Source organism: Alligator mississippiensis, chromosome 15 (genome assembly GCF_030867095.1).
Source record: "Alligator mississippiensis isolate rAllMis1 chromosome 15, rAllMis1, whole genome shotgun sequence".
Taxonomy (NCBI): domain Eukaryota; kingdom Metazoa; phylum Chordata; order Crocodylia; family Alligatoridae; genus Alligator; species Alligator mississippiensis.
The window spans coordinates 8191825-8210871 of record NC_081838.1 but is presented as its reverse complement, the minus strand read 5'-3'; the positions used below and the strand labels follow the sequence as shown (position 1 = coordinate 8210871).

General features: G+C 45.6%; 2 protein-coding genes and 1 long non-coding RNA gene across 11 annotated transcripts in view; 2 read left to right on the top strand and 1 right to left on the bottom strand.

Moving 5' to 3' along the window:
- The window catches only part of HOXC4 (homeobox C4), a 41582-nt gene extending 23899 nt beyond the window's left edge, over positions 1-17683 (top strand). For 2 of the 4 annotated variants that reach the window (XM_059718069.1, XM_059718071.1), the window contains exons 2-3: positions 14141-15984; positions 16484-17683. In XM_059718069.1, the coding sequence (XP_059574052.1) occupies positions 15441-15984; positions 16484-16833 (894 nt within the window). In that variant the 5' untranslated portion in view covers positions 14141-15440 and the 3' untranslated portion in view covers positions 16834-17683. Of the gene's footprint in view, positions 1-4924; positions 4961-5107; positions 5152-14140; positions 15985-16483 lie in introns of those variants that run through there. The other 2 variants (XM_059718068.1, XM_059718070.1) reach the window with 2 other exon arrangements.
- Positions 1-19047, top strand: part of HOXC5 (homeobox C5) — a 70228-nt gene that overhangs the window by 9480 nt on the left and 41701 nt on the right. For 2 of the 6 annotated variants that reach the window (XM_059718078.1, XM_059718074.1), the window contains exon 3: positions 4929-4960. The exons of 2 other annotated variants lie outside the window; for them this stretch is intronic. The gene's annotated coding sequence lies outside the window, so the exon portion shown is untranslated. Of the gene's footprint in view, positions 1-1885; positions 3258-4928; positions 5152-19047 lie in introns of all 6 variants that reach the window. 2 more of the 6 variants (XM_059718075.1, XM_059718073.1) reach the window with 2 other exon arrangements.
- Positions 2322-16675, bottom strand: LOC109282003 (uncharacterized). Its single transcript, XR_002088873.2, has 3 exons — positions 16585-16675; positions 6502-6582; positions 2322-5736 (listed from the first exon to the last, which is right to left on the bottom strand). It is a non-coding gene; the product is annotated as an uncharacterized LOC109282003 (long non-coding RNA).

The following is a 19047-nucleotide window of genomic DNA, read 5'->3' as shown; positions in this document are numbered from 1 at the left end:
AAGCGATTAGTTACCGGTGGGATCAAGACTCCCAGCGACCACCCGGGATCGAGGTCCCTGGAGGCGCTTTGCCCTTTGTTACCTCCTCACCATGGCAGGGAGGAGGATCGGGCCCATTCCTGTCCTGGTTGAGAACGACACCACCCGGGAGCTGGCTCCGGAGTGACTCCGGATTGCCGGGGCGCCGTGGGATACCTCCCACACAGGCGAATCCCGACCTTCCCCCTCCCGCCCCCACCCCGCGGTGGGCGCACCTTGCAGGTGTGTGCACTCCCATGACGTCACTTGGCCCGTGCTCAGGTGCTTAGAGGGATGACGTGTGTGTGCGTGCCCCGAGCGGATTTCGCCGCATGCAGGGGCAGGTGTGAGGCCCAACGTCATTTTACTCCGGGACCGCGCACGTCGGTGTGCGTGCTCGCGTGCGGGAGTGCATGTGCGTGTGCGTGTGTACCCAGCTGACTTCAGGCAGCGTCCGTAAGTGTACCACGGTGCACGTGGGTGTGTATACGCGGGTGCCCAAAGATCCTGGTCCTCCGGCTGTACGTAGACGCGTGTCACAAGACGATGTCTCTCGTGTGCTTATGTGTAGAAGGAGGATTTCACCCGTGTGTGCGTGTGTGCAATGACTTGTGCTCAGCATATGCGTGTGCCAAGCTCTCCTCCCACCGAAGTGTCCCCCTTCCCTGCCCTGTGTGCAATGGTTGTGTAAATCCGCTCCCCTCCTCGAGCCTCTGTACGCCCATGTCCTGTCCCCGTCCCCCCCCCCCCAATTCCCTGTACGTGTCCCCTGCCCACACTGCAGCTGGATTTAAGGGCTGGTGGACACTTCCAGCAGCAGGTTGGGCCATTGTGTTCAGTCCCTTCTTAGGGTCAGTGTTGAGGGATGGGAAGGGGGAAATAGAAACAGGTTCCTGATTGCATCTCCTTGGGGGCTCGTGTCTTCCAGCGCTGGCCAGGCATTGCATTCATAGCCAGAGCTCCGGCTGCGACCCCCTTATTTTCCTGCACACCCCTCTTCCCCAGGGCTCTGGGACACGGGGCCAGAGCTGCAGCTCTGCCCTGCTCCCACCCCGCTGGGCCAACATCTTGCCCCGTCTAGAGCTCCTTGGAGAGAGGAGACGGCCTGGGGAAGGCGAGCGGGGTTTTGCCGCTGTCCACAACAACCAGCTGCCTGGCTGCTGGGACCAGTAGGTCTCCGGGGCTGAGAATAGGGGGCAGGGGCTGTGCTGGTCCCTAACTCTTTGCTATCCACCTCAGCCCCTGGACTGCCTTGGGAACCTCTCTCCTACTGGTGCTCAGCACGGTTGCCTGCTCCTCAGCTGAATGAAAGGGGGTTGATACCCCATGAGAGCAAAAATACCCCCCGAGAACAACCCCCAGGTGGGTGGTATGGGCTCCAGCCTGTCCAGAGGGGCTTCCAGGCTGCCGGGCTGATCGCACCACAGCTCTCTCTCTAAATGCTCTAAATCTCAATTGCATCGGGGCCTGATCACCTGCTGTCGAGGCACGGGAGCACCCGTGGGAAGCCCCGAGTACCTCGTGTTGCAAATCGGGAAGGGAGGAGCACTCGAAGCTTTCCAGGGTCCGGGATGTTTCTTCCTAAGGAGAAGGTGTTATTGGGCAGAGGGTTGGTTTGGGGTTTTTTTGTGGGGGTGGGGAGTGGGAGGGAAGACGGGGATCACGCTGGCAGAGAGAGAAGGGTTTCTTTGTGCTTCCCCTGCGCTGGAAGGTGGTGGATGGATAGTTGGGGAAACCCAAATAAATCAAGCGATGCAATTGGATTGCAGTAAGTCTGGGCTTTGTTTCTGTTTCCAAGATGGATCTGGGGGAAGGTCCAACACTTCATCCCAGCGGGGCCCTTTCTGCCCTCATTTTTTAAATGTAGGTCCCTCCAGACCTAAGGATGCCGGAGGTGCGATGATGAACGCCCGGCTCCTGCTGCCAGCTCTTGGATGCTTGCCCGGACGATCCTTTCTCTCCACGCCTCCGTGGCTGGCGAACAACTTCCCACCCGTGAAAGATGGAAAGTTTGCCCAGAAGATTTGTGGACTTATATGGTAGCAAGAGAAGAGTTTCAAACTTGGCAGAGAGCATGCGTGGGGAAGGCCTCACGTGACCCCCACCCAGCCAGTCCGGAGCAAGGACTTCAGCTCTATTGGAAGTAAAACAAAAGAGAATTAAAGACTTCTGGAGTAACCGGAGCGACTGTGACATTCACACAAGTTTGCGGAGATATCCGTCACCTTCCCCTTCCCCCCACCCCCCTTCTCCAGGTAATCCAGACAACCTTCATTAGCATGAGCCTGATATTTTACCCAAAGTATCATTGCAAGAGCTTTTTTATTGAAGCATAAATACAGTCCAAGTTCTACCAGAGACAGGGGATACATCACGGGACTCGACTATATCCATCTTGCGGCGCTGTCACTGGGGAGATTTGAAATCCAGTGCCACGCCGTCTAATTTGGAATGGAAATGTGGCGAGCGCCTACTTCACTAAAGGCACTTTGGCTGCCTGCTCTTCCACGTCGCCTACGTGATTTGGGCCACTAAGATGTTGGGAGGACAGCCCCTCCTGGCATTTTTTTGTTCCTTAAAATCGTGCTTGTCCTCCAAAGAAAATCAGAGGGAGAGCAGAGCAGATCCGGGGTGTCGCCTAGAAGCACCTGAGAGGCAACCTTAAGTTGGTTGTATCTTCCCAGTGGAGAGGGCATGTTTTACCCCGTGTTATAGGACACCCTCAACAGCTGCGTTCGTCTTGAATAAGACCTACCGTGTCTTCCCATCATGTGTTTTAAGACGGACCTGTAACTTTCTTAAGCATTTTCTGTCCCCTGCACACCAACAAGGATCGCAGGTCTTATCACACAAGGCGAGAGTCGTATGATTCCTTGAAGCCACCATGTGCCATCTGCCTTGAAAGCCGGATGCAATCCGCCTTGCATGCAGAATACAATCAGCCTTGAAAGGATGCAATCCACCTGGAAAGCAGAATGCAATCCACCTTGAATGCAGAATGCAATCCACTGGGAAAGCAGGGTGCAATCCACCTTGAATGCAGGATGCAATTCGGTTGGAAAGCAGGGTACAATCCATTTGGAAAGCAGGGTGCAATCCACTGGGAAAGCAGGGTGCAATCCACCTTGAATGCAGGATGCAGTCCAGTTGGAAAGCAGGGTGCAATCCTCCTTGAAAGCAAGCCAACAGATCGTTTGGGAGGATTTGAGTATTTCCAAATAACCTTTGGAAAGGCGGAAGTAAGGAAAGAATCTCTTCCAGATTCTCTGCAGTTGCTCTCCCCTCTTCTTTAAAACACCAATATCCAAAGGGCAGTATGGGTTTGGGTTCCACTGCTACACCAGCACTAAAAAAAAATAAAAAAAATCCAAGCCATTTGAAAACATATTTCAGAGCCTGGGTAGTGGGTACCCAGGGTACAGTAGGTAAAGGCACGGAGCAAAGCGCTGAGTGTCTTTAGCAAGGTTATGAATAGGAGCTTTTGCAAATCTTTGACAGGAGAAGGAAGTTTTGGTGGGACTTGGACACATGCTCCCAGTGTGACCCTTTATTGCCTGCCTCCCCCTTCGATTATCGATTCGGAGCTTGCTCCCAGTATGGAGCTGGCAAGTCACTGCCATTTCTTCTTCTCCGGGGTCATTTTTTTTTTTTTAATCTTGAATATCTTGAATATCTTGAATTACCTTGAATTTATTTTTCTCTAACGCTGCTTGTTAGAAAACCACTGTTTCCCCTTCTATCTGTCTCCTCGGCATCTTCTGAAGAGAGCATGTTTTTTTTCTAAGGGTTCATTTTTTAATAATTTCTCCTTAAAAAAAACCAAAACCCAACCCAAAAAACCCGATGGAAATATTTGGGAATCAAAGTCGTTTAAAAGACAACCCGTTCAGCTGCTGACTGAACGCGAGGCATGAGGATTAGGAGACGGCGGGAATGATAATATAGCTAAAATAGGTACCCTTCCATGGTCGACTTCACTTAATTTTAGTTTGATGATCTCAGTATTTTGGCTTTTTTTTCTCTTTTTTTTTTCCCCTTGTGGTGGAAAGACTAGTTTTTAAACATCCCTTTTTCTCCCCTCTTTTTTTATATAGGAGGCAGACTGCAGGGTCCCTTGTCTATGGAGATTGTATGGGATGGATTGATTTTATTGATTTATGATCTAGTTCTGAAAGAGCATTTCTATCAAATGAGGTTTTGATCTGGGTTTTCCCGGCCAAGAGTTGAATTCGGAGGTATCGATTTTGGGAGGTGGGGGGTGGCTGTGGGGGTGGGTGGGATTTACTCGCGATTTCTCTCTTTCGTGGCAGATATGAATGCTGTCACCCTTCCTACCCCGCCAGGGCTGGCAAACATTGATTCTTTCAAATGCGGGGGGGGAAATGACATCCCTTCATTGTTCCACTGATTCAGACTCTGTGGGTGTGTGTGTATGAGGGGGTGGGTGTGTTTTAAACCCCATTTGTTTCCCCTGCCCAAAAGAAATCGGGAAGAGGCTGGAGGCAGCAGGGATTTCGGTCTAAATGAAGAAATATCTCCCCCCTTTATAGTTCCTGGTCAATCTTCTCTGGATTCCTTCCCCCTCCTCCGCCCGTGTGAGCCTGCACACACATGCACACACGCAGACCCATATCACACACTGCCCTCCTAGCACTGGGCAGATTTCTCTCATTCCAGTCTCCACAACAAAATAATCACATGGGAAGGGAAAGCTGCTCCTGGTGACCTTTGCATGTATTTCTGTCCCCGGCAGGATTAGTTTGCTTGAGTTCAGGTAACACGAACTGTCCTGTCATCCCCCAGCACTTGTAGCCGGCACTTTGCAAAGCGCTGAGTGGAGCCGGCGTGTGGGGAGACGTGCTGGGCGATCTGTATCTCTCTTTAAAAAAATGAAACTTTCTTTCCTGTAGGTTTGGCCCTAACAAAATGGAGAGAGGCAGCAGTAAGTAATGCTCTTTTATTTGGATTTGATTTTTTTAAAGCAAACAAAAGCCAAGCCTCTGCCCCCGTAGTCTCCCGAGAGGTGATTACCCAGATTTTTTGTTTCATCTCTCTACAAAAGGGATGGCTGACTAGACTTTTATTACAGGAGGTTTTTCCTGTCACAAGGAGGGAGGGGAGTCGTAAACGCAGGTAGGTGTCCGTTTTGATCTGTCTCTAATCACAGGAAGTGAAGGGAGGGGGGGTCTTTAAGGTCGTAAATTCCACAGAGCTGCTAAATCCCTGCTTTTCCTTGCATCCCCCCAAGTGCCTCTCCTCCCCCCCTCGCCCCCAGGAGAGAGATCGCCGGGGCTACGGTCTGGAAATCGTCCAATATGCCCAACATACCTCTGCCCTGCTGTTTTTATTTCTAAACAGATCACTTGCCCTTCCAAGCTGGGAATGTGTGTAGCTCAGGTCTGCTTCCAGCCAGGACCCTAGATCTCCAGATCTCTGGGCTGGGAAGATGAATGCACCCAATCGCTCCCTTTAAGAATGACACGCACAGACAAAAAAAAAAAGCAAGACCCACACACACACAAAACAGGAGAGGGTCTAATCTTTGAAGCAATTCCCCCATTCTTCATTGGATTGGACCGAATCAGGAACGGGCTATGTCGAAAGAGAGCCCAGGCAGAGGTAGAGGACGGGTCTGCTTCGGGGCGCAGGGGGTTTAGGAGCGCCCCTATTACCACCGCCCTGTGTAGAGCTTCGCGCTGGATTTAGGTTGATGCGCTGCTGTAATTAAGAGCGAGCCAGAGATTATTTTTATTTCCCTTCTCCGCTGTCCTCCCCCCCCCCACCCCACCCCACCCCTGCGCTGGTTGTGATGCATAATATGCAGCGGGAGAAAATCATACTTTACCAAAATGACCTAGATTTGTGATCTAACTAGGCTGCGCTGTAATAAAAATAGAAGCGGTGGCAGCACACGCACACGCAGCCACACGCGCGCACAGTCACACGGCTTTGCTCGGGAGGCTGAGGCGTTTACAAGCCGGTCACTAGGCTCTTTCCGCACTTTCTTTATTGCCTCAGCGGCTTAAATACATTTTAACTGGGAAACCAACAGATAATGAAAGGGACCCATGTGTGGGGTTTTTTCACACCCACATATAGAAACGACCTGAGCTGCTGTGTGTGCAAATATACACTGAGCTGAAGGAGAATCCCTTTCAATAGTGGAGCAGTTGGTCATCTATCTATCTATCTATCTATCTATCTATCTATCTATCTATCTATCTATCTATCTATCTATCTATCTATCTATCTATCTATCTATCTATCTATCTATCTATCTATCTATCTGGCAGAGGGTAATATCCTTCCAGTAAACAGGCTCACCCCTTTCAGTAAGATGCTTTTCAGTCCTCGGACTTTGTGAAGACCTTGTTATCTAAGAGGCAGTCTCCAATTTGGCTAAATACCCCCCCGCCCCAAAACTCTTCTGCTGCTTCTCTTTTTGCACAGCCATTTGAATGTGGAGTGGAGGGAAATATTTACCTGCAGACTCATGCTGACACTTTACATCTGTGCCTGCTCTTCTGGGGGCCCTGTCTCTGTCGGAATTAATTCCCCATAATACTGCGGAGAAATATAAAGGTCTTTAAAAAAAAAGAATAGACCAGGCTCAAAGTTGCTAGGTCATGTGTAAGCGAAGAAGTGGAGTATGAAGGAACCGATATTTTATGTGAGTTCCCTACGATGCAGAACTGCCTGATGTACAGCCCTGCGACTCGCCCCCGATTCTTCATCCCTTCTTCCAGATGGGGCGATCCGCCGAGAGATGCGCTCGCCGAGGGGGCTTGGGTGGTCGCAGCTCTTAGCAGGGGCCGCGATGCCTCCAACCCACCTTGCCTTCCTCGCCCGGAGCCTTCCCCGGCTTTCCAACCCGTGCTCCCTTTGGCATCTCATCTGGGGGCATTTCTGGACCCCTTCACCTCACCTTTCCGCCTTCCCCTTCCACCCCTTCTCTCCTTCTCTCCGTCCTCCCTCCCAGCTCACCGGGTTAGCAGTGGCTTCCCTTAGCCCATGGAGAAGTCGAACAATGCCCAATTGAACAAGCCATCCTTTTTTTTTTCTTTCTTTCTCTCTCTTTTTTTTTTTTTTTTTTGCAAGACTCCTTATCAAGTCGGAATTGATGCTAGAGGCCTGGTTCTGTATATCATGCCTGAGATTTCTCTTGTCCAACTCCGCTGCTCCTTTGGCTTCTGGGGGCTTGACGAATGGATGTGGCAATTGTCAATGCCTCCAGAATTTTAATCCGCACTGGGGAAGGGGGGGGGGGAGTTATTTCCCCTTCCCCATTTCACCCTCCAAGTCTGGTGCCCAAGTTGAGGGAAGTTGTACAAGCGGTTGCATCTGCGTGGTGCGGTCCCTTGAATCGCTGAAACTAATAAACGTTTTATTAAAAGGTTTTGATGGATTCACCTCGGGGATTAACTAGGATAATAGTTTATTGCTCTGTGAAAGATTAAACTGAAAATACCCCAGTGAAAAAAAATAAATAAACATTATAGAGAAGAGAAAGCGCCTTTCCAGCCATTAGAGTCCGGGGTCTCAGCGTTATTCATAACCCAATGAAAGGGATTTTTTTTCCCCCCCGGATTCAAATATGCATTTGATAGTTGCAGCTCTGATAGGGTTTCTGCAGATTTGGCTGGGTTTTGGTGGGGGGGTTTTGGAATAGCTTCGTGCCCCACAGAGGAGGGGTAGTCTAGGCAAGCAGTTTAGGGAGGTGGGGGGTGGAAAAGAAAGGAAAATATCTACTAAAATAAAAGTTGTGCTGCTAATAGTCCCATCTTTCGCACGACTCCCCCTCGCCGCCTTTCCTGCCTGCTTCCATCCTGGCATGCCCCGACATATGTATGGATATGCATGTGTCTGAACCCACAGCCCCTTAAAATATCACCTAGACGCACACCACCGTGCCTGTGCATATATCTATATGATGTATAGCTATTAACACGGCCGGGGAGATGCACACAGGGCTTTAGCCCTACTCCATACCCCGCTGAAAATATACATGATCATAATAGCTATAAAATCCATATCTGCCTTCGTGAACACTGTATACATCTGCACAGTGCCACACAAATGCATGCATGCATACATATATGTACAAATGCATATATATAATGCATACATACACATATGCATACATAGTCATACATTTAGTACATATATATGAATGTCTATGCGTATCTTCACACGTGTATATATGTATATATACATATATGTGGGTGTGTATATTTACAACACAACAACATACACGCACACCACATTTGTCCACCTATACAAAAGCCTTATAATGAACATATTCACAAGCCCACAGCGTGCAAGGTTGAAGTAGGCTTTCAGCCCATCCTGGAGGGAAAGGATTTAACACGGAAAGATTTAATATCAGTTAACTATTGATTGGAGCACTCACCTATACTGAGGGAGGCTGGCTGTATAAGCAGACCCAGATTGCTAAAAGCAGTTTGCTCCTATGAATGTCCAGGAGCAGAGGGAATTTCCCCCCCCCTGCCCTTTGCTTTAAAAAAAAGAAGTGCTGTGATTAGGTTCCCTCCCCAGAGAGAGAGAGAAGAACCACAAAACTGATATTTAATTGCAAAGAGGATGAGCATAGCCTGCTTCATTTTGCTCTGGGAGGTTGCTGCACTGAATACTGTTCAGACAACAGGGCAACCAGAGTGGCATTTTTGGGGGGTACTCCTTACCTAGGAAGAAAAGCCCAGGCAGGAGAAGCTAGTGGGGGAAAGAGTTAGCAGGGGATTTCTGGCAATGCAAGCACGGGGAAGCTGTCCGAGTTGCTCTGAAGTTACTTGCGGGTCAGGATACAGCTGCTCCCTGCTCTATGGACCCTTCTCCATACAAAAGGCTGTCGGAGGAGTTCCTAATTCCTATCCCCCTGCCCCGTTTAATGGCACTAAGGTTGCCCTCCCAGCCCTCTTAGGGTGGCAGCCTGGGAATATCCTGCCTGGGAATACCCTGTGAAGCTGGTTCCAGCCCTTCTTAGGGGCTGGGATCAAATGCAATCCCCCACCCCTCCCTTGGACACCCAGTTTCCAAGCCTCTTTCCTGGAAAGAGCAAGGTGCTGCCCTAAGTAGAGTCAAGGCATCCCGTATAAACACAAGGGGAAGGGGGGGGGTCATTCTTAATATTGTCATTTGGGGAGGCTTTCAAGGGGAATCCGTTCAGGTCCTAAGTACCTCTTAAGCCTCAGCTTTCTGGGACACTACAGAACAAGAGTAGCCTAAAGTTTGTATATGTTTCCATCCCCAGCCCTTTTAATGGGACCCACTGAATCCCTGCGGTCTCTGCAGCTCTTCTTTCCTTCTGTCTGCGTTAAGACCAATGTTTCCTTTGCAACTTGTAGGATGAATCAATGCAGGTATTCTTTGTCTCAAACAAAGTCCAGGAGATAGTCTATATCTCTGTCACTTAGAAGCCTTCATCAATAGGTCCCCCCCCCCTTTTTTTTGTCTCCTTGCTGAAAAGCAAGAGACAGAATCTCGTCCTCAGCATGTCTTGATTATCGCCCAAAATGCCTGGTTTCTGACTTGCAAATAGAGTAGGAAAGCTAAAAGGGGGCGAGGAGAAGAAATACTCAGCTTTGATGAAGCGAAGCAGGTAAAGAAACATCTCAAAGCCCAGGAACTAGCAAGGCTCTGCGGCTCGCAGCCTTATTTAGTTCAATTCAAGTTGTAAAACACGGAGCAGTTAGCTGGCTGCCTGGGTGCTAATCCGAATAAAAGCACAGGGCAAGGTAGAGAGAAGCCAGATAAAATCCGTGTCCTCATTTGAGCTACTGCTTGATTAAAAAAAAAAAAAAAAAGAAAGAAAGAAAAAGATTTCTTAACAGTCAAAGTTAAAGTAGGTTTCCTACCCAGCACCAAGTTAATTTGGGGGCTCCAGTGCTGTGAAGTCTCGAAGAGTGCATGAACTCCAGTGTCAATGCAAAATAAAAGATATTGGGAATACACATTCAAATCGCCTCTCAGCTAAAGGGGGTCCTTCGCCAAAACCAGCTTTTCCCCCCCAAAAAGGGGGGTGTACGTGGTGTTGGGGTAAGAGGGGGGGGGAGAGAAAGAAAACCAACAATTTCTCCAGCGTAAAAATGAAACATCAAATTAGTTTGCCTCTGGGCTTCATTTTTCCCCTTCTACATTATAACTAGTTATTGAACTAGCTAGAAGATCTAAAGGCCATTTGAGAGGAGACAAATTTCAATGGAGTTCCCCCATCAATAACTCCTTGGCAGTGACCTATTGGATGAAGTCAAACAGTTGAGGTGAAATTCAGGTCACGCTGTCTAACCAATATTAAAATGCACCCACTTTTTAAAAAGCCACTTTCAACGAGATTTGAAGAAAATTGAATTCCTAGGTGGGGTGGGGAGGGGAGGGGGGGAAGTTAGCAAGATGGAGCAAACGCTTTGCATATATATATGTATTTTTTTGCAAACAAACAAGAAAGATTCATCTTTAATATTTTAAGAAGAAGGGATAAATATTTACATTATTCGTTTGCGGAGACTAAAGAGGTTCAAAAGAAAAATGCGAAGGCTAGTACTTCTGGTGACATGCTCGGGTTATTAAAATCGTTTTAGGCCGATTCATTACTTTTACTGACAACAGATTTAAGGAAAAATCAATTAGACATTTGCATATTTCTTTGCATAAATTAGACCTGTCTATTTGCATTATGGAGGAACAAAAAAACAAACAAAAAAAGGAACAAAAAAAAAAGGTCTCTTTTGCACTTTCTGCTTTCAAGTTGTTAGAAAAATTAAGATTGAATTAATTGCATGCCATTGCCTATGTGGTAGGGAATGCAACTAAATGTATATCTCCCCCCCTTGCAACAAACTGTCCTTGCAGCCTCCCACCCACCCACCTCCTAACCCCAGAACTAATGTAACTATAATAATCACCTTAAAACAAACTCCTCAATGCGTGGACTAAAAACTCCCATCCAAAATGAATTTCCTCCCTATGAATCTCAAGAAGAGGTAGTTCATAGAGCGTGAGGCTATGCTGTTGTTTTATTATTATTATTAAACATTGAGTAACAAAACCCCAGTGGATAGGTACTTCATTTTTCTAGGATGCACAGATTGCTAATGGCTTGAGGTACAGGTTACCAAGCGGTCAGTATGGTAATAGCTAACACAATGAATCCAGAGGGACAATGGACACTTATTTTTCTTCAGTACTGTCAGAAAGGCGCTTTGTACTTAAAAATGTTCCCGAACTGGTAACCAGATATATATTTTGCAACCTGAATCCTGGGTAGAGAAGGGAAATAAAGACCAGAAATTATTTTTTCGAGGTGCTATATTTCTCTTCGATGTTGTCAGTCCAAAACTGTTTGTCGACGTTGTTGTGCTGGTGGGGGGAATTGAAGCGATGGAGGGAGAGAGAGAGAGAGAGAGAGAGGGGGTGGGAGGCAGGGTGGTGAGACAAAAGAGCCAGATTCTCGTCCAACTATTCTTCACACGTCCTTGCAGACTTATTTTATGGAGACAAAAAAAAAAAAAATTCTTCCGAACACCCGAGCAAAAATAAAACCAAAAAACCTCAAGCCCCTCAAAACCCTGTGGAAAAAGGGGAACAAATAAAACAAAATGAAAAATCAACGGAGTGAGGGAAAAAAATAATTTAAAAATATTAAAATTGGGGTTCTGCCCAGAAAAGGCATCCAAGCAGCTAAAGGAATGGGAAGAAATGACCTGAGATTGGCAAGAAAAGCAGTCATTTTAAAGAAGAAATTACACACACACACATATATATATATATTATATATAGACACACACACAGACACATATATATGCATATATATGTGTGTGTGTGTGTGTGTGTAGAGATATATATATATATATTTGTGATGAAGCCAGGGAGCTGCAAGAATAGCAGGTCTTTGCATTTCTCCCTCTGCCATCTGGAACAGGGAACCAAAGAGGTTGAAGCCTTCAGCTTGTAGGTCTATAACTGATGGGCAGAAATATGTTTGGGTGACCTTCACGCCTGGATTTTTTGAATGCCTTATTTGTTGGTTTTTACCAGGAGCCACCTAGCATATTCTTAAGAGAACTACCTGTAGATATTTCTTTATTCTTCTTCTCTGAGGCTTGCTGAGATTCAGGCATTGAAAAAAGAAAACAGAGAGAGAGAGAGACGAATAGGTAAAATTACTTTATTAACTTCTCCATCTTTATTCAATATTGCCTCAGCCTTGGAATAAAGTTAGGGCATCAGAATGAACTATAAATGTCAGAGTCCTCTATGAGGCTAAAGTATTCGGGCAGAATGAGGTATAGGTGGTGAAAAGGAATTTATCGGATATATTGAAATCAATGTTTTGGCTACCAGCATATATTTCCATTAATGCCTTGTGCATACTCTTTGGTCCTCCCTGTTCATTTTCTTTAGAGAGCTAAAATATACAGAGAGAGATCCTGCTTGCTTAAGGTAAAGAGATGCACAATATATATAGAAAGAGAGAGAGAGAGAGAGAGAAGGGTGTCTTCTTTATTAAAGTTATATATATATATATACACACACACATACATATATATATATATTAAAAGAAGGGTGTCTTCTTTATTAAAGTTATATATATGTATATATATACACATACATATGTATATACATATATACATACATACATATATAAAGGAGGGTGTCTGCTTTATTAAAGTTATATAGATGTGTGTGTATCTATACGTACATATATACACATTCATATGTATGTGTATATATATATATAGGAGGGTGTCTTCTTTATTAAAGTCATATATATACATACTTGTGTGTGTGTGTGTGTGTGTGTATGTTTATGTTTTATATATATATATATATATATATATATATATATATATATATATATATAACTTTAATAAAGAAGACACCCTCCTTTTATTTTTTTTTCTTCCATGCCCGGGGTAAGTACTTAGTCAAGTCAGGGAAATGAGATGCCAATAAAAACAATAACTGCTAAGCGAGGATAAAAATAGCAAATGAATTGTACTATGTACCATTGCCAAAATATTGAGGTCTGGGTCTTTGTTGCAGTGATCTCAGTCATACATATGCAACAGCAGACTGGATCTGTAAACACTTAAAGCCACACGCTAAATTAGTCTCCAACTTTTTTCCTTCCCCCCTTCCAGCCAGAGAACAGGAATTGCAGTTCATTTCCCTTTGCTCCCCTTCTTACTCAGCATCACAAGTGCCATAGTCCACAGTCGCCTATATGTACCCTGTAGAATCGAATTTGTGTGAACATTTCAGAGTCACAAATTCGTCTCTAGGGGAATATATGGACGATGCCAGAGCCTTGTAAAGTTCTGCTTGCCTTTGATTCCCTTAATTGCAGCGGTTCTAATTAAATTCTCAAATCCTGCTTATGTCATTGTAAAAGGTAGTTATTCAAGTCCAAACCAGGCTGAGTGCAAGGGTTGGAAGGAAGGGGGGGGGAGGGAAGGGACTTGTTAAATGCAGAGCAAATAATAATAACGATGATGGGGGGGGGAGGGAAGATAATAATAAAAATAAAATCCCATTATTACTTTTGCTCTCGAGAAAAAACAGCAGCTACCGCAAACAGAAGTCCCAGCCAAGAGCGCAAGGAACTTCAACCATTTCATGTGACTGATTTATAGCGTTTTACAACCCCATAAAAGCTGTAACAACGAGCCAAAAGCCTCCGACACCGCTGGCACATTTAGTCTAATAAATAAAACATAAACAGTTAACTTTATGTGTCACTTTTATTGTTATCAAGTAAAATATGGCAATGCCCTGCAAGCTATGATTTTCAACTATAATTGTGATCTAGCAGTACAAGGGATTAGCCCGACTCCCTTGCCCCTCTGCTTAGCGCGAGCTAGAGATAAAGACTCTTAATTGCAGCCACTCCAAGAGCGTTTGCAAGGCTGGAGCCTGGTTTCCACTGACACTTGGGAAGGGGACCCGTTTTTCTAGAGGTTACACAGGGTTCTCCCCAACCCCAAACCCGCCCTTTAGGACAGCAGGGGGGCTTTGAGATGAGCTTTGCCACTGGTAATGGAGCGAGGAACCACATTGCTGTTTATGTGTAATAAAGCCTGACAAAGTTTGTCTGTCTGTCTACCAGGATGCCTGTCCAGCTAGCTGGCTGCCTCTTCTCTGGCATGCATGCATGTGCATTTGCACGCAGCTTGGAAGGACTGGGAAGGACAGGATTTGGCATGACAGACACCTGCCAGCGCGATGCAGTCCTGGGAGCCCAGGAAGGGATAAAACACACCCCGGAGTAGTTTGGAAAGTAAAGTAATGTTGACACTGCGGGGGGGGGGGGGGAGTGGAAGGGGGGGGGTGCTCCTTGTGAGTGGCTGGAAGGTCTGTCTGGATCTCATCCTTGCTATACAAAGATGTCCTATCAGATCCCAAGCCCTTAAGCCAAGCTTGGCAGCATTTAGACAACTTTAAATTACTCAGTCGTGATTTGCATATTGTCTTTTGCGGGCCCCCCCCCAGGTAAATACCCGCCTCCCCCATATAAGTTATGGATAGATATCGAAACTACAGAGGGGTTGGAGTGGGGGGAGAAATAGACTGTGCACTAACCTGCTCTGTGTTCCTTCGGGGTGGTGTGTGTGTGTGTGTGTGTGTGTGTGTGTGTGTGTGTGTGTGTGTGTGTGTGTGTGTGCGTAAGGGGGGGATTGTCGGTAGAACAGCCTTTCTGGAAGGTGGCACATTCACCAGCTCTTGCTTCTCATTTTTGCTTAGGGTAAGCTGATGGCTGATCTTCTTGCATATATATCTATATCTATATAAATATAATATATATATGCAGATCAAGAAGCGTATATGCATAGATATATAAGCTTTTTGATCTGTATACGCACACACTCCCAAAAAGCTTAGATAGATAGATATCTACATCTATCGATAGATAGATAGATAGATAGATAGATAGATAGATAGATAGATAGATAGATAGATAGATAGATAGATAGATAGATAGATAGATAGATAGATAGATAGATAGGAGTTTTGGGGGGGCTGATCTCTGCAAGATCTGTCGATGTGGTGGGGGGAAGTTTTAATCTGGAGGGATCTCTAAAATCTAGCAAGGGGGAGTTTTAATCTGGAGACATCTCTAAAATCTAGCGGGGGTGGGGTGGGGGGGCTGGGAATCATTAGAAATAAAACAGTGGGGGTTTATTCTTTTATGTCTCCTTCCTCATTCCTGTCTCCTTTTTTTTGGAGGGGGGTGGCAAGGGTTTCCAGCTGCTTCCCCATCCTGACCCCGTTGCTCCCAGTCCGGAGGCTCACAAACAACAACACACGCACACACACGCACACACACACAAATTGGATACATTTTGAAAAAGCTTTTGGTTCCTTATCCGGGGACTAACCTGGCGGGTGTGATTGGCCCAGGCGGTCACATGGTAAAACTAACTTTACGGGGTCGCCAGCTAGTAGGAGGGCTTTATGGAGCAGAAAAACGACAAAGCGAGAAAAATTATTTTCCACTCCAGAAATTAATGATCATGAGCTCCTATTTGATGGACTCTAACTACATCGATCCGAAATTTCCTCCATGCGAGGAATATTCGCAAAATAATTACATCCCAGACCACAGTCCGGAATATTACAACCGGACCAGGGAGTCCAGCTTCCAGCATCACCATCAAGACTTGTACCCACCAGCACGACCCAGCTACCCCGAGCGCCAGTACAGTTGTGCCAGTATCCAAGCTCCGGGCAATCCTGCTGCTCACCAAAGGGGACATGGGCCAACTCCAGGAGGCCATCACCTCTCAGAGAAACCGCAGCAGCTCTGTGAGCAGGCTGCTCTTTCCACCTCCTCCACCTCTCCTTCCCCAGCCCCACCATCCTGCAACCAGGTAAACCCCGAGCATCCTAGCAGCACAGCTTCTAAGCAGCCCATAGTCTATCCATGGATGAAAAAAATCCACGTCAGTTCTGGTAGGCAACTTTTTTTTCTCTCTCTCTGCCTCTCCACTCCTGTCTTCCTCTTCTTTTCACACCATGCTCCCCCCCCACCCCCCTTCTCTCTCTCTCTCTCTCTCTCTTTTTTTATTTCCTTCCCTTCCATGAGAGTCTTTGGGTTAGCACAATTGAACTGGATTTACGACTCCGAATGGGTAATTACACCCACCATAAATTTTATAGCCCAAGCCAGTCTGGGCAGCCTCAACCATGTGCTTCATTCTGTTATGTATGTGTGAAACTCCTAAAGCTTTGTAACGGGTGCATAAATAATTCAGTCTTTTGAGCCAGGGAAACCCCTTCTTATTAGAATAGAAAGTCTCGAGCTGCCAAAAGTTCTTTATAAGCCATTTAGCTGATTACTTTTTCCTGAGCTCCTCAGGCTCCATCTCTCTCCCCCTCTCCCTCCGTCTCCTTCTTTCTCCCCCTCTCTCTCTCTCTCTCTCTCTATTCATGCTAATCTTTGCTTTTCCAGTGAATCCCAATTACAATGGAGGCGAGCCCAAGCGCTCCAGGACTGCGTATACAAGGCAGCAGGTCTTGGAATTGGAAAAGGAGTTTCACTATAACAGGTACCTGACCAGGCGAAGGCGCATCGAGATCGCCCACTCTTTGTGTCTCTCGGAAAGGCAGATCAAAATCTGGTTTCAGAACAGGCGGATGAAATGGAAAAAGGACCATCGGCTGCCCAATACCAAAGTCCGCTCCTCCGCGCCAGCGAACCCGGCTCCCAGCACCATCGCGGCTGCTAGCACGGCTCCCAGTGAGGACCTCTCCCCCCCCGCAGCCCCGGAGCAGCGAGCAGACGATATCACAAGGTTATAAACCAACCTCACACCCCCCCCTCCAGACTGACTCTTGATTATTTATAGAATCTAATATATATACATATATATATATATTTTGGTTCTCTTCCCCCCCTTGTAGTTTCCCTGTGCGTATATATATATATATATATATATATCTATATATATATATAAAAAAAAAAAGGAAAAAAAAATACAATGAAGTCTACAAGACCAAGGCTTTAGATGCATGTGATATAGCATGGAGCCAGGTGGCAATTACCTGCAGGTTTTTTAACGCCGTTTCAGGGTTTTATTTATTTTTTAAGGGGTGGGGTTGGGTGGGGATGGGAGGGAGGTGTATGTGTTCTGTTCGATGAATTTAATGAGCAAATAATAATAATTGCAAAAAAAAGAAGAAAAAAGCAAGAAAAAAAAAAAGCAAGCGAAAAGAATGTAGGTCTTTTGCCCTCTGCATTACAAATGCACAATGGTCTAAGGAGAATGGGGGAAAAAATGGAGCTTTGAAGTTCTTAGGGGGGGGTTGGTTTTTTTTTTTGTTTTGCTCTGTGAAGGAGGAAAAGCTAAAATAATCATGATTAAAAATACAAAAGAAGAAGAAAGCAGCACAGAACCAGGGTGAGCGAAGAAGTGATTGGAAAAAAACCTGAGAAGGGGGATAATAAAAGGAAGAGATAGTGGCATATTTAAAAGAGAGAGAGAACGAGAGAGAGAGAAAGGTTTAAAAAGTCAGTAGCTAGTTTTTTTGTCGTGGTTATTTGTGTTTTTGGACTGATTTTCCATGATCATTGTAAACTTGCAATAAAGAGTTTTAGTGTGTATGTGAAAGTCCAAGTGTTCAATAAATCAGTGAGTGTGAATTAGTTTTACTTTAATGTCTGGTGGTTTATTTAACTCTCCAACATTTCCCTCCTCCCCTTCCCAAAAAAATAAAAACAATATTTAAAAAAAAAAAAAAAAAGCAACCCAAACCAAGCCTGGGATTCTTTGCTGTGAATTCCAGGAGCCCCGAGTTACTGCTTAAGTTCAGTCTAAGCAAACATATAAAGATAACTTTGTTCTCCAGATTTTGTGACATCACAACGTGGCCAAAGGTTTCAGGTTCTCCCAAGAAAATTTATACCTAGGAGGAAACAAAATAATCCTCTCATTTTACGAAAGGGAAGTGCTGTGTGTTGGGTCTAGAATAGCAGTCCTCTTGTCTTTCATTCCCTTCATTTCATATGGAGAGTGCCTGATTTTTTTTTTCTCACTATTTTAATTTTTATTACATGTCTGTTGTCTTTTTGTGGTCTTGTGTGTTAATGCGTTTTATCCATAAAAAGCCAATAGCTTTATTCTTTTTCTATTTTTTTTTTTAAGAGCAGGGAAAAAAAGGTTGGGGAAAAGGAGGAGTGGGGTGGGGGAATGCCTCTTTGCTCTTCTTTGAATAAATGATGCAGGTTGTGGATATTTTAGAGAGAAACATTACCCCCATGCCCCTCTCCATAGAAAAAAACCCCCAAGAACTATTTGTTTACTTTCCTGGAAGGCGGAAAGAGCTGCAGGACAAGTTGTACGAGGGGAAAACTTGGGTAGGCCCTGGTTTTGCAACTTCGCCTCCAGTCCCTTTTCAGAACTAGTATCCCAGTGTGAACTAACTTGGTGGGTGGGAGATTTGTAGTTAGGCCTGTTTAAAACATATTGAGTCACTGCAGCACTTACCATTCTCCCAGTGTCTGCTCTGAGAGAGACAGGGGAAGCCAGCCTTTTTCTACCACTTATTTTGTGTGCTTTTATTTTATTTTGTTTTATTTTATGACTGCAGTGAGTGAGCGAGTTTCTCTCTCAAAAGTGAAGTGACCAGGAAAGAAATCTTGGGACCCAAACACACAGTGAGAGCTGGGGAAGAGAGAAAGAGATCTTGAGAGGGGAAGAGAGAGGTTCTGCTTATTGTTTGTAATAGAGAGTTGTTGTGCAGAGCTAATGAGCTCTTCACATTCCTGCTGGTGCTTGGACTCCAAGGGTGGAGAAACACGAATCAGCATAGGGACAGGGGCATTTTCTACATTGCTTTTCAACCTTTCCGGCAAAAAGTGGACCAGGGTGTGAGAGTGGCTGGTCATGGTCCTTTCCCCCCCTCTGCTCCCTCCCTTGTCCTTTTAACCACCAGCTGGCACAAAAGGCCAAAAAAATGGAATTGAAAGTATATATACATACTAACATATGCATATATATATATATATATATATAT